A 20,878-nucleotide genomic window follows, 5' to 3' on the forward strand; every position below is an offset into this window, starting at 1 on the left:
TATATGTATATACTTATCTACCTATGATCTTTCGAATATTACAGACGATTAAATATCGACGAAATATCAACAAAATCTTAGATAATCTTTTCTTCTTTTCTCTGTTTAAAAAGCGAGCGTATTCATCGATATGACACGCCGTTTAAAGTCATATTATGGTTCGTGAAAAGTCACGATCTTTAATGTCTGCGATACATGTAATGATTACCTTCTTCTTCTTCTACTTCTTCTCCTTCTTCTTCTTCTCCTTCTCCATCTCTTTCTCTTCTTCTCCATCTTCTCCTTCTTCTTCTTCTTCTTCTTCTTCTTCTTCTTCTTCTTCTACTTCTTCTCCTTCTTCATCTTCTCCTTCTCCTTCTTCTTCTTCTTCTTCTTTTTCGTACTAACGACTTTCCAAGAACGATCTAAATCACGAGTAAAACGTTGAACTTTAGCGATTGGCATTGACGCTTCTTTCAACGTCCACTTTAATCATAGGTTTATGACGCTACCAAAGATAATAACCGACGACCCCGCTGTAAAAGAGTAAACCATCGACAATGTTGTAACGTAATTGTTACTTTCAAGTCTCACACCTTCGAGATAATCCATCCACGGTAATATCACCTTCTCGATAACGTTGCGTTTAACACCTTCGCATAATCACAAGTAATAGTTAGCTATTTGCATTAAGGCAATATTACTTTATCAATACTTGGATTGAAACGAACGGTAAGGTCTCAGTTAACGAGTTAATAAAATTTTCTTTTCTATCGTTTCTCACACATTCAAATCGTTTTCTTCTAACTAAAGATATCTTCGAATATAGCAATGTTGAAAGATTCACGACAATAAAAAACAACAGTATTTTGGATGGTTCAAATGTTCATCTCACTATTAATAGATAACGGTGACTCAATCTCAGACTAGGCGTTTCCTTGACTCCGTCTTTAAATTTGTCCCATCGACTCATCGTACTTTCTATCGCTATCGTTAATTCACTAATTGAAGACATAATTGTTAACGAATATCGTGATTATCTTACTATATAAATTTTTCGAACTTATTTAAATCAGAAAAAAGAAAAAAAAAAGATTAGATTACAAATGACAAAAAGATTTACGATAGATCGTGAAAAAAAAAACATTATATTCCAACTGAAAAGAAAAAAAAAACTCGAACTGTCTACTCGTTATAAAAGTTAACATAAAATATTCTCCTAAATTATTTATCGTCTTCCTTCTTGTAATACGAAATATATGATAGGAATTCAAATATAGGTCTAAACAGCTCAAACACTTCGGAGCTAATGAGTCGTAGTTAAAAGACCTCGTGGTATGTTACAAGGTGTTGTCTGATAATAACTCTATCTTTCATAGCACTATTTTTACAAGAAACAAGACATCAAGGTTATCTTCGATCCTAATATACATTTATTTAAATCGTCTCCAAAACAACCTATTATATTTACTACGAATATATAGATTCGACGTAACGAGAATAAAAAAAGAAAAAGGAAAGAAAAAAAAATATTATGCCTCATAGAGTGAAGACGTCTTATACGATCAAAGTCAATGCGCAAATCTTTACGGTAGGTCAAGATTCACCTTGACTCAATGGAAGAAGCTAATACATATATTCTGGGTCAAGCGTGACTCATTGGCGACGTGCTTACGAATCGGTAGGCATGGCTATAAATTTCGCAAGGCTATATTGACTCAGCTATGCATCCACGATTATTAAAAACACGTTAGAAAGACATGAAAGAGCTCGAAAACAACCTATCTTCTAGCTTTCACACGACTCAAGGTTACCGCTCGGTACTATTACACGACTTCGTTACGCATGATGGACAAAATAAAAGGCACCGCGATGGAATGCTATATTGATTACGGTTCGTTAAGAGGTATCGTGGAAGGTAGCCGAGTTGATTACCGACATTACATCGGCACACAGATCATTTTCCTAAAGCGAGAAGAATCTCTCTCTCTCTCTCTCTCTCTCCTCTCTGTTTTCTGTTTCTCTCCTCTTTCTTCTCTCTCTCCTCTCTCTTCTCTCTCTTCTCTCTCTCCTCTCTCTCTTCTCTCTTCCTCCTCTCTCTTCACTCCCTCTCTCTCTTCATTCTTCTCTCTCCCTCTCTTTCTCTCTCTTTCTCTTTCTCTCTCTTTCTCTTTCTCTTTCTCTTTTTTTTCTCTTTTTCTTTCCACGTTGAACCAAGATCGCAGGCGATGATTTCGAAGAGGTTAAAAGAGGGCGATTCGAGGAAGGTCTTTGCGGTCAAAGCAATTCTTCAGAAGAAAATCATCAGCATCAGTGTGGCATAAAATAGCAATGGGATATCATTACCAATGCGACCGGTCGGTTTTAGTCTCCCTCTCTTTCTCTCTTTCTCTCTTTCTCTCTTCGTTTTCTTCCTCTTCTTTTTACTTGTCTCCTCTTTTCTCGTCACCATCTTCCCACTATCTCCCCCATCCTCGTTCTTGTCTCTTATTCGAATCGCTTTACGAATAAGCAAGCAATACTAAGGTGTTCTTTCTATGATACGGTAAACCGTGTCGTAGGAAAGAAACGATCGAGTCGAAGTAATGCTAGAAACAGGCTCCCCGTCGTTCGACGTCCCTGGACCAATGCAAAGTCCTTCGTAAAATCCAAGAAATAATATCGACGTTCCTATAATCTACAAACGGAGAATGCGTTCCTTGGAAAGCGACCACGAACGAAGGAATCGTGCGATATCACCAACGAAGACGAGGACGTAGCACGAGAAGCATTTTGTGGATCCTAAGAAGGTCGTCTGGACGTGCCTCTTCGAAGCTATGGCTTTCAATCTCTTGGAACTCTTTTCTTATCGTTCGTTGAATGTATGAACGGGATTCCTTGGAAGCAACGATCATCGTGAGAGCAGAGATTCGTTTGTTTCCTTTCTAAGTACATAAGTACTTATATATTTTATTTGACAGACATCGCGAAAATGATTAAATTAAATTAAATTAAATTAAATTAAATTAAATTAAAACGGTCGACGGACGAAATGTTATCGTTAAAATGTCATCTACGACGAGGATTATCCATATTTTTTCTTCAATTTGGAAAAGAAAAGTATAAATATTTGAAAGTAATAAAATCAGAAGTAATTGTTTGTCAAAATCGAGGATTTCAAGGATCAAACATGCTTCTCTCGAAATCAATGAAAATTTCAATACTCGGTGCCAACAATGAGACCGGTATTACGTTTTTTAACGATAAGATATAGACGCAATAATAATACATTAATGTTTAATATCGAATTAACCTACAAGATATGTTATTCAAACGCAAAACGCATAATATTAAAGGTAGATTTTTATCACTGCTCCTGAAACGATCCTGCCTGATAGACGAGATTTCGTTATACGATAGGGAGTCAACGCACTATCTCGCATCGGAGCTCAATCAGATTGACACGAGATGCAAAGTCACGACGTATCCGCACAACGAGGAATGCCTGACTCAAACGCTGCAGGATGCAAAAGTGGTAATTCTCGTAGCTGGGAAAAATCTTAAATACGAATTGACATCGACGGAATTACTCGAGTCAAACGCTGAGATCTTGTCGGATTTACTGCCGAATGTCATTAGAAGCTGTCCTCGGGTAAGCGGCCAGAACGATCACAGGATGAAAGATAGTAACAAAACTGACAATCTTAATTACCATGCAAATTGCTTGCCGAGGGTGCGAGCATCTCTTTCTTTTTCTCTTTACTACCATCTTCCTCGCGATAATTTCCTAAACGATGTCGGATCGATGCGTCGATGAGATCGCGAGACGATTCTACAAGCCAACGATCTCTTTGTCGGAATATCTTACTACACGTTCTTCCGTTTAAACGTATACATACATATATACGTGTTTATTTGTATACAGGTGTGTATACAAATATTATAATATACACACACAGTTCATTTATCCCTACTAAGAAACTTCGACGTAACATTAGATTTATTTATTTGTACGATATAAGATTTATTTATTCGATTTCTTCTACTTTAATCGCTATAGATATCATGCGCTCTCTCTCTCTCTCTCTCTCTCTTTTTCTCTCTCTCTTTCTCTTTCTTAAGAAAGAGAAAGTTTCAGAGATCTGTTCGATTAACATAAAGCTTTCGATGTATTATATCGCCGAAGAGAAAGGGAATCCCTTTTAACGACGTAAGTACATCGCTTCGATCAACCGTATCCAATTAAACTAATTTAATCGTACATTAACTATTCCGATCTCAAACTCTTCCTAGAACGAATCGTCCCTTCTACTCGTTTTTCTCTCTTTTTTTTCCCTACGACGAAACCACTCGCGATTCGTCGTCCCTTCCAAAGTGAGTTGAGAGCTCGTATCGATTCGTTTCTCGTTAGAAACGATTCAAGTGTAACCTTTTAAATGTACTCGAGTCAATGACTTTAAAACGAAAGGGATCGTTTAGAAAATGATCTTTACTTTTTATATTCCACTCTATCAATTTTATTGTACCGTAATTATTTTTTAACGTAATGAGAAACAAATCGATGATTATGTATGTACGTTCGATATCCATTTATTTCCATGAACAATTTGAAATGTTTTCTCGTGGCTCCTCACGAAAGGAAAAGAAAAAAAAAAGGGAAAGGTTGAAAAAAAAAGAAAGAGAAAAAAATAAAAAGATTGCTTCGCTTCCAGTATACGTCGGCTCTTGGCCAAGCAAAACATGTTTAATCTTCCCGCTCGTGTTTATCCTACCAAGGCGTATGCGCGAGCGTCTGGCATTTTGCTCGTGAAAAGATGTGGTCGGCAGCGAAAGTACGTTGTACGGCCGAATAATGGCCAGTCTTCGTGTTTTATGTACGACCGAACATCATTTCTTATGTATAGCGGTTGGCCTCGGCTTTTAACGCCCTCGCAGCTTCATTAATTACGCCGAAGCTGTTTTCGACATTCCTCCTCTCGACACGGTGTCTCGACAAGGACAAGGATGTCGCTCGTCGATCGTCTTCCATTTTTCTTCTCCTACCATATCTTTTCTTTCTTTCTTTCTTTCTTTCTTTATTTATTTATTTATTTTCATTTTTTCTTTACAAAACCAATGATACTTTTCTCGTATTCTCTTTATCCACTTTGTTCTCATAAACGAGAAATGTTAAGAGATTTATATTTTTGATTATTTAATATCAATAATGTCGCTTTATAAATATTCTTTCCTTGTACGGATGAATATTTTTATAGATTGAAATAAAACTTTCATGTTATTAAACCATATGTCATTATAAAACCATGACCAATGTAAATTATAATCCTATTTTATCATATTTACTCGATAAATCTTAAAACGAATGTATTCATTTTGTTTTCATTACAGGCGATGATAGCGATCGCGATGCAACCGATTAACAGTTTAATACCCATAGCGGTAGAAATGTATAAGAAAGCTGGAATCTATGAGTACAAACATATCTTTGGAGTGAATACACTCGATTGCATGAGAGCAAATAGTTTTGTCGCAAAAATGGTGAATATAGCACCAGAATGTGTAATGGTGCCGGTTATCGGAGGATGCTGTCCATATACTTGTATTCCTCTCTTCTCGCAAATGAAACCACATGTCTACTTATCAGCGGTTATTGATTTTGATAAATATTCAACGAAAAACTTTTACAAGAAATCAATACGACTTGAAAGGATCTTAAAAAAGTAATCGCTATTTTAGAAAAATATGAAGGATTTAATCAATTTCGTGAGAAAAGCTGACGAAGAAGTTTCAAAAGCCAATAATGGAGAAAACATTTCGATATATGCATCAGCCTTTGCCATAGCTAGATTTTGCATTTCCCTTTGCAAAGGTACGTTATATGATGAACGAAATATTATGAGAAAGTATAATGCATACGACGATAATAATTAATGATATTGTCGTTAGCAATACAACAACAAAGTGGAGTAGTGGAATGTGCTTACGTTCGTTCCTGCGTAATACCGGAAGTGACATACTTCGCTTCCCAACTCGAGTTAGGTCCAAACGGTATTCAAAAGTACCTTGGTATCCCACCTATCAACGATGACGAATGTAAACTACTGCTCGACGCGATACCTATTTTAATAAAAGCTATTAATCAAGGCGAGGTAATCAATAAATTCGTATGTAAAAGACCGTTCTATTGTTTATTAAAAATAATTGCTTATCATTTTGTCCTATTTATTCTTATACAGACATTAGCTCTTGGATCTAAATCGTCAACGGAGAAGTGTCCCGTCTATCCCGATGTTTGTCATCGTTCGCTCACACCATCTTACATTCGTCGAATTTGATCGAGATTTTATAATGTATAAGTAATCGTAAAGCACACAATGAATATATATATATATATATATATATATATATATATACACGTTCGAAAGGTAACCAAGCGATTTATCATTTATTCCGTTATACTCTAGACGCGCGGTAACTGTAGCAATATCATTTGCGATATCTATGCGAATTGCGGTTGAAAACGTCATGGAAGGCACGGTTCGTTTGGAAATCGATTCAAGCGACGCAGTTACGTGAGAAGATTGGTTGATGATGCTCGATGGGTACCGTAATGACATGATGATTCGTATTCACGTGCATACATATTATATACATATGTATACCTATAAATGGAAGACGAAATGCATATCGCGCGATCTAGAAAGGTAGCTTTTTTAAATTGAAGAAAATCCATACTTACTAAGAGAGAGAAAGAGAAAGAAAAAGAGAGAGAGAGAGAGGGAGAGGGAGAGAGAGAACACGCAAGAACTTCATTCCAACTATTATCCAGTTTTTTCCTTTTAATACTTCATTTCATCTTGGAGACGTTCATCTTCGAGAGAAGATATGACAAAGATACCTCTCTACGTTGGGATCGCATCTCAGGGTCAGTGCTCTTTCTTTCCTTCTCTTACTCTTTCTCTTTCTCTCTGGATAGCTTCACGTCCAGCTTGGCTCCGCACGTGTATGAAAGACGCAGTAAATGACTTTTTCTACCAAGTCGCTTTATGCTCCTCGCGGTTTACGATTACACCATGTTCGTGGCCGCGCGTGTGCCCTAATGACCGTGCTTCGATCTTTTTCCTTCCTATGTCACACATACATATTTTCTCCCTTTCTCTCTCTCTCTCTCTCTCCCCCCCTTTCTCTCTCTCTCTTTCTCTCTCTCCCCCTTTCTCTTTCTCTCTCTTTCTACTTCTTGCACACATTTCGAAGCAATCCTTAAAGATGAACCGTTCGATTCTCCGGTTATATCTTTGACTTCCTCTCCTCTTTCCTCCTACAGTGGCCTCCTTCCTTCGAGATAGTTATTACCGATTGTCATTGCGAAAGACGCGGGTGGTAGCTCTAAAATGATTTACAACCATATCGACCAACCGACGATGGTACTGAAACGAATCCTTCGCCTTTCTGCGACGACAAGAACGTTATTCCACTTAATTATAGTGAAATATATATATATATTTTTTTTTTCTTCTTTTTCTTCTTATTCGTTTTGTAAATTTGAATAAAAATGCAAAATATGTTTAATATTTATACAAAATATCCACATCTACGTATATAAAAGAGAAAGATAGGGAGAGGGAGAAAAAGAGAGAGAGAGAAGATATAAATCGAAACAATGGACCAAGATGCATGGAAGATCGTACGAGAATAAACCCGTAAAACGGTTTGACGAGCGGATCCTAAGCGGTGGCAGGGTTTCTTCTCTCAACGGGGCTTCGCTTTTACGAGCAAACCACATCCAAGCGAGGATCGGACGCATTTATTTTGCGCGAATATCGTCAGGTCACTTCGAACATTTTCGAAATGATGATATACGTTTTATTTTTCTTAAAAAAAGAGAAAATAAATAAGCTAAAAGTACGCCATCGAATTTAATTTAAATGTTAAAATGTTGATTAGACAAGATCGATCATAAGATAAAAAATTTTCTTATATTGATTTCTGATATTGTCTTTAATCATTTTTCCATCATATATAAGAACTCCAATAGCAATTCCAATTGTATCTGCGGATGGTGGTGTCATCTTTGACTAGAGATAAGTACTATGTGAGACATTCGATAAGGTAGAAAATTTCTTATTAAAGTTCACGAAATAAAAAAAATAATAATATTATTGACATTTCGGCAATAATTAATTATTATTATGTCGTCTGTAATTTCAATCGGATTCGTACAAGTCATACTTATCGATATAATAACACATAAGACTTGGAATATAATAATCCTCGTGAAGTCCTAAAGCTAGGAACCGTTTACGTTCGTCCGGAATATTATTTTCCGTTAATGTATAATCGAGATTGATATCTTTTCCTTCAAATTTCCACGAGTAATTTTGTCCATGTGGATTAAATGATAAAGCACGTTCTTGAATACGTCTAATCGTATCCTCTTCGCAAACCTAAATGAAAAATGAATATAAATTAAAAAAAAAAGATTTAAATATACTCTCAATTTATCAAAGATCAATTTAATTAATATAATTTACCATTATAACACAACTCGTTCCGGTAAGAACATTGATAATTCTACATGGTCGTGGATTTTTTGTGAGTTTGCCTAACATGTACTTTTCGTCTAACCACCATGGACATTTGTTTAACGGTCGCCAAGCAGTGGAAGGTACGACATAATCGGATACATCCGGTATTGGTCCATGTGGACAATATGGTACTAATACACCGGTAACAGGGTGGACGTAATATTTAATATCCTTTCGATTATGATCGAACCAATGACTGATATCTTTTCCTGCGTGTGCTATTAGAGGTTTTATCGCTCGTGTACATAACCACAATTTACATAAATCGGTCAGATCGTAAACGATGCCGTTACAAGAAACCCAACAATCATTTGATTTATTATGTATCGCTACTTCGGTAGGTAAAAAGTATTTTTCAAATTCGCAGATTTTTAAGTTGTTCAATGAATTTTTATAATCGATCAGATTATTACGTTCCGAACAACAAATGAACGACATCTTAAAAAATTAGTGTGTTTACCATTTGTTCGTGTTTAAATCGATTACGTTGACTGTATTTATGATTTAAAATTATATACTTATTCGAAACAAAAGTAAAGAGATTCTACTTACATTAATTAAATCATATTACACTTGCTTAGCTACAATATTTTTTAACGGTCATCTACAATAATCTAATTTTCATACCACTACATATCTCGAACGTACTTAGACTCAAATAGTAGTAAAGTAAGGAAATCATTTCAACATTTAAATAAAATTAAGATAAATATATATCTATACATTTTTTATAAATCAAATAAAGAAAATACCTGTTCACGAATTATTCGATCTACTCATATTACGAACAAACTACTCGATATTAGCACTTTTCAAATTTTTGCGATTGAATAATTTTAGTATCAATATGTGCTAACAGCGGCACTACGATCGGGGCAACAGTCGATAATGCAGACCAAGTAATTCAAATACGTGGCTATAATAAAAATTTAAGAATTAAAAATATGTATAAGAATAATAATAAAATATAATATAATTAAATAGTTCGCTTATATTTATTATACTGATTATTTTAAAGAAACGAATAGCAACGTAATAAATTGAAATTTTATTTCTACATTTACATTATTAATCATTTACATTATTTTAAACGACACATGATATTATTGAAAAGAATATCGATTACACGGATCACGTCACAAGAAAGTTGCTATGTGAGAAAACCCACTCACTAAAATTCTAATTACAGCACTGTTAATATTAATTTCTCTTCACCTTTCGCAGGTGGCGCTTGCGTGTAAGAAGAAACTGCTACAGTATCTATATAACATAAAAAGCCAAACCTTAAAGACACAAGATATTTTCTTCTTTTTCACTACTTTCGTAATGGTGCCTACCATTTTAGTGAGCTAAAAAAGGCCTATTTAATAGTGTAAGAATCTATGATTAATATTTGTTTCATTGTGTATGCAAAATTGAAAGTTAAAATATTAATACGTTTGTGTTTATTAATCTTTCAATATTCTATAACGTTATATTTAACATAGAGATACGATGTTTATTTAATTGTTTTATTTTTGCATTCTATATATATATATATATATATATATATATATATATATATATATTTCTGCTTATGCTTGTTTCGTTAATCATTTAAATGATACATATATTATAATGAAAATTTAGAACAAAAAAAAATCTGAGGGGTAAAAAAAGATACAGGGGATTCAGATGCGTATTTACATCCCTGCAAAAGTCTTGAGATAGAATATATCTCCTTCTTTGTTGATCCTCCTTCAACAAGGGGAAGGTAAGCATGCTCTGCCATAGTAGTAATAAAATCGACGGACTAAATCTAGAACAGAAGAAAGAAAAAAAGTCGTATTAATCGTTATAAAAAGGTCTTATAACGCAATATACTTCAAAAGTTGTAATAAATAATAAATGTATTCGTCGAATGAAAAGTCCTTAGTTATGTGGTGCAATGACATAACGAAATCGATCGGTTAAAGGAAAAGAAAATGTGTTTTATTGGTGAAAAGAGTTACTCCCGGTCGATAAAGCGATTTTCTCGCGAAGTTTCTGGTATCTTAAAAAATTTCAAGTCGCTAGGTTGGCTCTCCCGTTTACTTGAAGCCTGAAAGCAGTCACTGCATTGTGGCGATTGAATGGCCGCCTCGTCCAGAGTGTGCAGGTTCTGTTTTCCTGTAATTACTTTTACGTTGTGTGATTATATTGTACTCGTTTTAAATATTACCAATCTGATTTCATTCGGTAAGTCTTTAAATGTATCTTAATTATCGCTTAACGACGCAACTGAAGCAAGTCAGCCACATAACAGCTCAATACGTCGATCGCATCGAAACGTGCTCATAAAATTACGGTACCGGTGAATTGTTTTTAACTAATTATTATCCTACTCCATTTTCATTATTTTCAAGTTACCCTATCGAATGATTACGTATTTATCATGGAGGGCGCGTATTTTTCAAAGCGAAAATGCAAAATAGCGCGTTATGTTTTGTGATGTACACTGTACAGTAGTAGTTGTCAGACAGTTCATTATGTTCAGTCATATAATGATTAGAATATATCTGTACATATTCATGCAGATAGATATTAATAAATTCAAAGCTGTTTTCGTTTTTTATGTTATTCAAATAAGAAACTTTATACCTTTACTTGCATAGATTAAAAGATAATGGATTCTACTAAGTTATAACATTGGGTTTTTATGTCGATTATGTGATTATTGGTTGAAGATTGAAATACTGCATATCTGTACTCAATACGTAGACCTTGGTTTTTATTTTTTTATTACATGATCATATCAAGTAAATTTCCATGAAATCAATATTATTGTTTTTAGAAGTTTGCACATAAGAAACTATAAAAAAATTTATAAATATTAATTGCTCAAATGATCAAGAAAAAAATGTTTTTATACTACTTCTCTCAGTCATTTATTTTAAATTAAAAACTATATATATGTATTTAAATATGTACATATATATATATATATATATATATATATATATATATATATATATATATGTATGCATATATATACATATATATAAATACACATACATACATATTATATTTATTTAAAATTAATAACGATTATCATATAATAAATGTGATTATATAATAGGTAAACTTGACAGTATAATAAAGTAATAACCTATTTACAAATAATTATTCTCATCTAAATTATGAAATGAGGTCATATCATTATAATTATACATTTCTTATCTGAAATCAAACTGTTCTTAATATCATACTTTTAAAAATAAAGATATAAATGTTAACATAGATAAAATGTGACATTATGAATTGCCTTTACCAATATTTTAAAATAATATTATTTAATCTGAAAATTATTTTTTAAAAACATGTTAATAAACAAGTTTAAATTCAATGTGAAAAGTATTGCTCTTTATATAAATATTTTAACATTTATAGATAAGAATAGGAAAACAATTGCTATAGCAAATATAATATATCAAAATTTCAATGTATAAATAAGTACAGCTCAAATCGGCATGTTTAAAATTATTTACATATTTATTATCCATGTATATTTCATAAAAGTTAGTCATAAATTTATAAATATATATTATTATATATATATATTCTTATTGTAGGATTGTCGACATAACAGCAAAGACCATAGCACAGCTGTAAATTTGAAATGGAAAAAAGCGCGGACGGCCCATTGTTTCGCGCAGATAGAAATAATGGAGCTGATGAGGGGGCCATTGGAATATCCTGTATCGATGAACGTGTTGCTATCTTGGATGCAGGTGCACAATACGGCAAAGTGATAGATCGAAAAGTTCATGAGCTTAATATTCATAGTGATATTTTGCCTCTGGACACACCAGCTATCACTCTTCAAGAAAAAGGATATAAGTAAAGATAATAATATATCACATGAAATTTAATAAAAAAAATTATTAATCATTAGAGAAATTTAACATCAAATTGGTTTGCTATATTTTTTTGTTCATAGAGCTATTGTTATCTCTGGTGGACCTAGTTCAGTATATGCAGAAGATGCACCTAGATATGATGCAGATATTTTCCGAATAGGAATTCCTGTACTAGGAATATGTTATGGGATGCAAATGATGAATAAAGAATTTGGGGGTACTATTGTAAGAAAATCAGGACGTGAAGATGGTCAATATCCCATTGAAATAGATACCAAGTGCCTTTTATTTAAGTGTGTACATTTTATTTAAATGTAACTATTTGAAAATATATAAAATATGTTCAATGTTCATATACTTATATTTGATGTATTATGCATCAGGGGCTTGGAGAAAGAACAAATGGTATTGCTAACACATGGAGACAGTATAGACAGGATTGCTGACTGTTTTCGTATTACTGCCAAATCATCAAACTTTATTGTAGGCATAGCCAGTGATAAAATGAATTTATATGGAGTGCAATTTCATCCAGAAGTAGACCTAACGCCTAATGGAAAAATAATGCTGCACAATTTTCTTTATGGAATAGCTGGTCTTACGGGTAATTATACGCTTCGTGATAGGGAAGCCCAATGTATTCAATATATCAGACACGCTGTTGATAATAAGAAAGTTTTGGTAAGTAATATACATTTTTTTCGTAAATTAAGAAATTGATATAGTAAAGTAAGCAAATTATTGAAATTGCTATGGAGCGAGTATATTAAGATAGAATATTTCTAAAGATATTTAAAAGTGATTAAAAATATAAATATGCGAAAGTGTAATTGTCAATTGAAATAGAAAAAAACGATCATAGTTGTTAGTGAGCGGAGGCGTTGATTCGACGGTATGTGCAGTGCTATTGAACAAGGCACTCAGTAAAGATCAAGTTATCGCGCTGCATATCAACAATGGCTTCATGCGCAAAGGAGAAACGCAATTTGTGGAACAGAGTTTGTCCCAATTAGGAATCAGATTGAGGGTAGTAAACGCTGCACATTGTTTCATGCAAGGCACTACCTCAGTTCCTTTGGATAATATTAATCCAGCCTTGAATGCAAACACTATAAACAGCAAAGGAATTGTTAGTACGGGAACTACTCCACGAACAAGATTAACAAAAATGTTGTGCGCGACAACCAATCCAGAAGAAAAGCGAAAAATTATTGGAGACGTTTTTGTGAGGGTAGCCAATGAAGCGATCACAGAATTAGGTTTGAAGCCGGAAGAAGTAATCCTTGGACAGGGCACTCTCAGGCCTGACCTCATAGAGAGTGCAAGTGCCTTGGCAAGTGGTAAAGTCATATTCATACAATTTTATTCATCTTTGTTAAAATACCTGTAAAAGCACTGAAGATATTTTAATGATTAATCACAACAGGTAAAGCTGATGCTATAAAGACGCATCACAACGATAGCGATCTTGTGAGAGCATTGAGAGCACGAGGTCATGTAGTAGAACCTCTAAAAGATTTTCATAAGGACGAAGTAAGACAATTGGGATGCGATCTTGAAATACCAGCGTTACTCGTTTCTCGTCATCCATTCCCAGGGCCCGGCCTTGCCATTCGCATTCTTTGTGCTGATGAACCGTATATGGACAAAGATTTCTCAGAAACCCAGGTAATGTATTATGTAAAATAAAAAATTAATATGATCAAATTATCTTTTACTAATCTATTTACAAATATATAATTATTAATTTTACGGGATAGGTCATAGTTAAAATAATGGCAGAATATGAACAAATGCTACAAAAAAAGCACGCATTATTAAATCGCGTAGAAGGTGCGACAAGCGAAACAGAACGTCAACAACTTCGAAGAGTTTCTAGCCGTCGTCATATCGCTGCAACACTTTTGCCTATTCGTAGCGTAGGAGTTCAGGTATGTTAATTCTACTTTGATAAATGATATATTGTCCGAAATAATAATTAAAAATGTATAATACGAAGAATTTGTATATGTGTGTATATATATATATATACAGGGAGACCGTAGATCTTATAGCTATGTAGTAGGATTATCAAGTGAAGAAAGTATCTCAGAAGGAGTAGAGTGGGAAGATATGTTGTTCCTTGCGAGGTTAATTCCACGTGTGTGCCACAATGTAAATCGCGTATGTTATATCTTTGGACCACAACTTCATCATCCGGTCACAGACATTACACAGACACATCTTACATCCAATGTGATAGCTACCTTAAGACAAGCAGATCATTTAGCAAATCAGGTTTTGGCTGCAAATGGTTGTATGGGCGTCATCAATCAGATGCCTATAGTTCTAATTCCTATACATTTCGATCGCGATGCCGCTTCTCGAACGCCATCGTGTCAGCGTTCTATCGTGATTAGGCCATTCTGTACCAACGATTTTATGACAGGAACTCCTGCTATTCCCGGAAAAGAATTACCAATTCACGTAAGTATCGTGTCCTTTAATTGATTTATTTCTTTGTCTATATAATATCGGTTATTATATTAAGAATATCATTTTCTCTATTAGGTGGTGAAGAAAATGGTGACTGAAATATCTACGGTACCCGGCATTTCGCGCGTTCTATATGATCTAACGCCTAAACCGCCGGGTACCACCGAATGGGAATAGTAAATACTCGTCTCTAACTCACCCCTTTCTATTTTTTCACCACCCCTGCGCGTACCGACTACAAAGTGAAAAATATATTTAAAAAATATATATATTACAAAAATACGTACGAATTCAAGGTTTATGACTTCTTACCGATTTATATGAAACCTTTGAACAATAATCTTGCGAAAAATGCATTATTGATAATCGTACATTATTATGTTATCTAAGAAATGTTACTGTGTTCGATGAAATTAAAGGTAAGTATTATGTTTGCTTGTAAATACGTTTCTTATTAAGCACATTGTAAAAACATTAATTTATTAAATTCCGGAAATTTATATTACATCGTTGTTATATTTGAAACAATTGCATCTAATTGGTGGTACCATTAGATCGCTGTTGTATTCGATCTGCATATAACGTTGAACGTGTTCCACTGTTTTCCCATATATCCCATGCCAAAAGCAATTTCCAGTTTTTGTCGTACATCTAAACAGAAGAATATGTAGTAAGTTAATGTATTATGTTCAAAATATTATTTTTATTTAAGTATTAGTCACGAGTAAAATAGTATTTTCTCTTTATTCCTTCCTTCGTTTTTTTATATATATATATATAAATTTTTTTTTTTCTTGTGCATATAAAACAATTTACTCTTACCTGTGCATGGTTTTCAAGAGAATATGTAAATCTTCAACGCGTTTCTTCTCGGGAAGCATGCTAAGAAATGTTGCAAGCGATAAAAAGTTAATATCTTCTTCAGTTTTAGAAGCAATCCATATTTGTATCTGCATTTTAATCTGTAAACATATACCATTTTTATTTCTATTAATACTATGATTCCTTATTAATTTGAAATATTAATATGCTATTATGCATATAGAAATGTACGTTATTTAATATATTACATATATCTTTGTACATATCTCTGTTAAACTAGCATAAATTCTAAATAATTCACAATGCAATTCGTAAATTCTTGATATTGTCTTTTCAATTAAGTAATATATCACCATTACATATTCATGTATAATAATATTTGGTAATGAGTATTTTTTTTGTTGATGATTTATTGTCTTTATAAATTAACAATTCTTATATTTATTTATTAGTGCATTCAATAGTAATCAAGTTAAATTATTTTTCTCATACATTTCGACTTTTACTTTGATAATATTCTTATAGAAATATTACAGAATGTATATAATATATATTAAGTACTATACATAATATATTCATAGTAACAATACTATTAGATAAAATTAATATAAATATAGAAATTTAACATACTTGTTCTATTGGAAGACTGAAAAATGTATTAACAATATCGATTAATGTCCCTTGATATTTATCTGTAGTTTCCTTATCATTTGTAATAATTCGATTATATGCCAATATCGTTTCTGTTTCATCTACAATATCTTTTTCATTATTAATATTATTTATATCGGGTGTTGCTGTTTTAATTATTTTATCTTCTTTATTATCTAATTTGCTATTCTTTACATTGTCACTCTTTCTAATCGTTTCTATTTCATATTTATTACTACACTTTTTAACTTTTGACATTGATTTTATATCTTTCTTGCGATTATTTTTACTCAAAACTGCTTTAGAATATTTACCGTTATTTTTTGATTTAGAAAGTGGTCTTGCATTTTTCGCGTATTGTAATACACTCCTTTGTTTATTGAGATTATTAATAGCAATATTTTTATTAGGCAAATTATTTGTATTTTTCAATTGATCTTCTTTCTTTTTAGCAATACAATATTGTTGCACATCATGTTGCATATCTGCTGGTAATGCTGCTAAGAAATCAGGATCTATTTGCGAAAATGATATATTTTCTGTAGCTGTACTTTCCTTAACAGATTCTCCCGTATTTTTCTGATGATTCATTTGTTCATTTGATACACCTGCATTGCTGCTGGAACTATTAGTATTTTCTTGTTTACTGCTTTTATATTGATTAAATATATCGTTTCGTATATCTTCAGGTAATTCCAATAAGACTGACATATCTAATTCTTGAATTGGTGGTAATTCAGTTTTTATGTTTTTTCCCGAATTTGGTTTAATTTGTTTGAAGAATTGTTCCTGATGTGTTTGCATATTTTTCATTGTTTTATTCTTATTATTAGATTCATTTTTTTTTCTTAACATTGTATTAATTATCTCAGTTCTAATATTATCTGGTAATTCATTTAATGTGGATTCATCTATTTCTTGCGATAACATGTAAACTTCGGAAGTACCATTTAAAAACTTCTTTCGATCAGTAAGAAGTTGCACATTATTTTCTTCTATATTTTTATTAAATAATTCTCTTTTAACTATCTCTGAAGACAGCAAGTTATTGTGAAATGTATTTTCTATTTTGGAATGTTCTCCCTCTTTCTTATTTGTTTTTGGATTATTAATTTCCGCATTTACATTATTTTCTTTATTGATTTGAATTTGCGATTTGAATTTACTATTTGAAGAATTTTGTTTTTTCAATCTAGCTTCAAGTATCTCAGATCTTATTTCTTCGGGTAATTCAATTAATACACTCTCGTTTATATCTTGAGAAGGTAATACAATCATTGAGCGATTAAATGAAGCAGCATTTTGCATTAGATCAGTGTTTGAATCTCCTTGATCATTATTATTTTGCAAAGTTTCTACAACGTTTATTTCTATGTTTACCGAACGTGAATTACTAGGCTTCAAAAAAGTATTGTCAGTACTAATAGTTGTTGATGTTGTTCTTTTATTATCAAAAAACGTTTCATTATTTTTAAAATTTCTTTTGTTACTTTGGTCATCTGTGCATTTGTTTAAATTAAAATTTTTTACTTGAGGTTGTTTAGTTTTATTAATAAAGTTCATCAAATTATTATCATTAGACTTATTTTTTTGTATTTCTAATCTGGAGATTTGAATACCTATTCCTCTCATATCTTTAGGTGCCTGATGTAATTGATTCCATATACCAATAATTTCTCTGTAATATAAATTATTCAATAAATTTTAAATTATTTTTTAATCTTGGATAATTGAATAAATTAAGCAAACGAAAGATTTAAACACTTACTTTGTAATAATGGTAAGATCATCAATGGATGCCATTAGATTTTTTGATTTTGTTATATAATCACAAAGTCCATGGCCCATAAACTTCGCTGTTTCTACAGGTGCTTCTTTAGCTCTAACCATGAGTTTTAATGTGATACACCTACCTTTTGCATTAGCATTCTTTAATCTGCTATGTACTTCTATGCATAACTTTTTTAAAAAATCTACTGCTTCGCCATTGTTTTCGAATCTAATGCCATAATTAACTTCTGCTGATACAGATTTTCTTACATGTTCTAAATTTAATTTTGTTTTATCAATACCTCGACACATATTGTACAATAATTCTCCCATTTTTTTTCCAAAGTCTTTCTGTAATGTTCCTAAAGATACCGATCTCAACTCTGCGCAAGTATTTATATTCATTTTACGTAACTTTTTTGTGGTTGTATATCCGACTCCTATTGTCATAGATAATTTAATAGATATTAATAAGGAAATTATATTTTTTAGGAATAGTAATTAATATTGATTGCATTACCTGGTAAATCCTGTACATTAAATTTGTCAATGTATGAAATAATATTATTATCTTCTAGGTAAAGTTGTCCATCAGGTTTAGCTTTTTTTGTCGCTAATCTTGCTCTTAATTTATTACTTCCAAATCCTGCTGACACTGGACAGCCTGTAGTCTGACTAATCTCACTTCTTATGATTGTTGCAAATTCCATAGGCATTAAATGTGATTCTTCAAGTATTTTAGTGCAATTTACATACATTTCATCACAACTTACTGCTTCAATATCTAATGTATATGATGCTATTATATTGTACAAACTATATGATACTTCCTTATAATCTTCAAAATCATATTTTATTGTATATAGATTAGGGCATATTTTTAATGCTTCACCCAAAAACATTCCATTCTTCACACCTGCGTTTCTCGCTTCATACGAACATGATGCAATTTCAGAAAAGGAAGTAAATTCTTCTTCATCTTGACCATTATTATTCACATTATTTGATTTAATATTAATACTTTTACTACCTTTAGCATGTGTCACTGCTACAGGTAATCCTCTTAAATGTGGTCTATTTCTGAGACCTACAGAAACAAAGAAGCAATCCATGTCTACATGCATTATGACAGGTTCTTGTTTTATTATTGTATTTCGATTTTCTTGAGAAGAAAACATTTCATCTGATAAGTATGAATCATTGGAATGTTGAGAGTTTTGTTTAAATTCTTTCAGTTTTTTCAATTGTTCTAAACCAGGAAATTTTCCATCACTTTTGTCTCTTAATTCATTTATGTAATCTTTAAATGTTGCTCCCATCGTAGCAATGTGATGTAATCGTGAATTGTTATAAAATTCTGATATAAATTCTGCATTTTTTGATGAAAGTGCTGTTCCTTTTATTTTAGTAGGATTCAAAAAATTATTACTGTTTTGATTGAGGTCCTCACTAGTAGTAGCAATATTTAGTATAGTAGATTCGACAGTACTTTGTATTGTATTATTTTCTTTCATATCATTATTTACATTTTGCTTTTTATCACATACTTTAAAATTTAATTGTGGCTGACTACCAATACAATCAGTAAGAAGCAAATAATTCTCATAGTTTAAAACTTTCCCAGCTTTGATGCTATCCGTTATCCATTCGGGTTTACAAATAGGGATTGGACATTGAGCTTTTTTATACATTATAATTTTGGAATATGGTAAGTTTGATGCAATTATATGAGAAGTAATTTTAGGTCGCATGTAATGATGGTATATTCCCCCATGTGCCATCATTAATCTTCTTAGTTCATCTGCTGTTGGATCTGTATAACCATTTACAAATATAGCTATTCCTTGAAATAAATTTGATGCATCCTCATATTCTTTTTTTGCTTCTTCATTAAATTGTTCTTCTAATTTTGCTTTTTTAGCTTCCATATAACCACCCTAAAAGTAAATTATTGCTTTAATTTGAATATATCAACGTATACATCAAGAAATTGTCATGTTTTTAATAGTATATATAAAACTTATAATGTTCTATAAAATATACATTTACTCTTATGTTAACTTAATGCTAATATAAAGCACCAACAAAAAATAAAAAATACTTATATACCCAATCTTCAAAACCATTCTGGTTCCATTTTTGGATTCTTTTTTTCACTGCCATTTTAATATAAAAACCATAAAAATACACACTATGCACATTTACATTTATTTAAATCTTTGTATAAAATTTATTTTACTAATTGCTATATTAGTAAAACGTAATAACATACATAATATAACAGTATTATGCACATTTTTTTAAATTCAATGTAAAATTGTATTATATAACCTTAACACAAGTTTGTGTCTTCTATTTAAATGATGTTTCATGTTATCTAATCTGTTTCATTTATTATGTATAAAAATATAAATGATAGTAAAATAAAGATTAAAGTTCAATTTAAAGCAAATTTTCTTAAAATATTTATAAATAAATAAAATCATTCTATTCCTTTTCAACTTAATCTTTTATTTACTATTGATGGGAAACAGTATGTCAGCCGTAGTATCGGGTAAAGCTAGGTAAAACTGAAATGACCACATGTATGTAGATATATATATATATATGTAGATATGTACATACAACATATATATATTTCGTTCTTAATACTTCTTCTAATTGGTTCTATGTGTTGCACTTAATACACTTATCTTTTTGTTGGTTTTTTATCTTTTTTATTACAAAATATTAAGGATA

The 20,878-nt window shown here is 31.9% G+C and overlaps 4 protein-coding genes across 5 annotated transcripts; 2 read left to right on the forward strand and 2 right to left on the reverse strand.

The window, feature by feature from the left end:
* The first annotated feature begins 3,148 nt into the window (after positions 1–3,148).
* On the forward strand, positions 3,149–6,293 carry LOC124948136 (malate dehydrogenase, mitochondrial-like). The gene is made up of 6 exons (XM_047491368.1): positions 3,149–3,203; positions 3,315–3,610; positions 5,347–5,678; positions 5,727–5,827; positions 5,905–6,107; positions 6,195–6,293. The coding sequence occupies exons 1-6, from the start codon at positions 3,149–3,151 to the stop codon at positions 6,291–6,293; spliced, it is 1,086 nt and encodes a 361-aa protein (XP_047347324.1).
* A 1,256-nt stretch (positions 6,294–7,549) lies between these two features.
* On the reverse strand, positions 7,550–9,248 carry LOC124947063 (cytochrome b5 domain-containing protein 1). The gene is made up of 2 exons (XM_047488700.1): positions 8,490–9,248; positions 7,550–8,402 (listed from the first exon to the last, which is right to left on the reverse strand). Exons 1-2 carry the CDS (start codon positions 8,979–8,981, stop codon positions 8,163–8,165), a joined length of 732 nt encoding a protein of 243 aa, XP_047344656.1. The 5' UTR covers positions 8,982–9,248; the 3' UTR covers positions 7,550–8,162.
* A 1,090-nt stretch (positions 9,249–10,338) lies between these two features.
* On the forward strand, positions 10,339–15,401 carry LOC124947052 (GMP synthase [glutamine-hydrolyzing]). Its single transcript, XM_047488661.1, has 9 exons — positions 10,339–10,760; positions 12,134–12,401; positions 12,502–12,714; positions 12,805–13,102; positions 13,284–13,761; positions 13,848–14,089; positions 14,182–14,352; positions 14,456–14,887; positions 14,972–15,401. Exons 2-9 carry the CDS (start codon positions 12,181–12,183, stop codon positions 15,071–15,073), a joined length of 2,157 nt encoding a protein of 718 aa, XP_047344617.1. The 5' UTR covers positions 10,339–10,760; positions 12,134–12,180; the 3' UTR covers positions 15,074–15,401.
* Positions 14,205–20,636, reverse strand: LOC124947043 (DNA repair protein REV1). 2 transcript variants are annotated; one of them, XM_047488647.1, is made up of 6 exons: positions 20,471–20,636; positions 18,660–20,076; positions 18,138–18,579; positions 16,349–18,047; positions 15,719–15,858; positions 14,205–15,547 (listed from the first exon to the last, which is right to left on the reverse strand). In XM_047488647.1, exons 2-6 carry the CDS (start codon positions 20,065–20,067, stop codon positions 15,394–15,396), a joined length of 3,843 nt encoding a protein of 1,280 aa, XP_047344603.1. In that variant the 5' UTR covers positions 20,068–20,076; positions 20,471–20,636; the 3' UTR covers positions 14,205–15,393. The 2 variants fall into 2 exon arrangements, with proteins under 2 accessions (XP_047344603.1, XP_047344596.1); XM_047488640.1 differs by having other exon boundaries at positions 20,249–20,636.
* Between the last annotated feature and the right edge of the window lie 242 nt (positions 20,637–20,878).

This window comes from Vespa velutina, chromosome 1 (assembly GCF_912470025.1).
Source record: "Vespa velutina chromosome 1, iVesVel2.1, whole genome shotgun sequence".
NCBI lineage: Eukaryota > Metazoa > Arthropoda > Insecta > Hymenoptera > Vespidae > Vespa > Vespa velutina.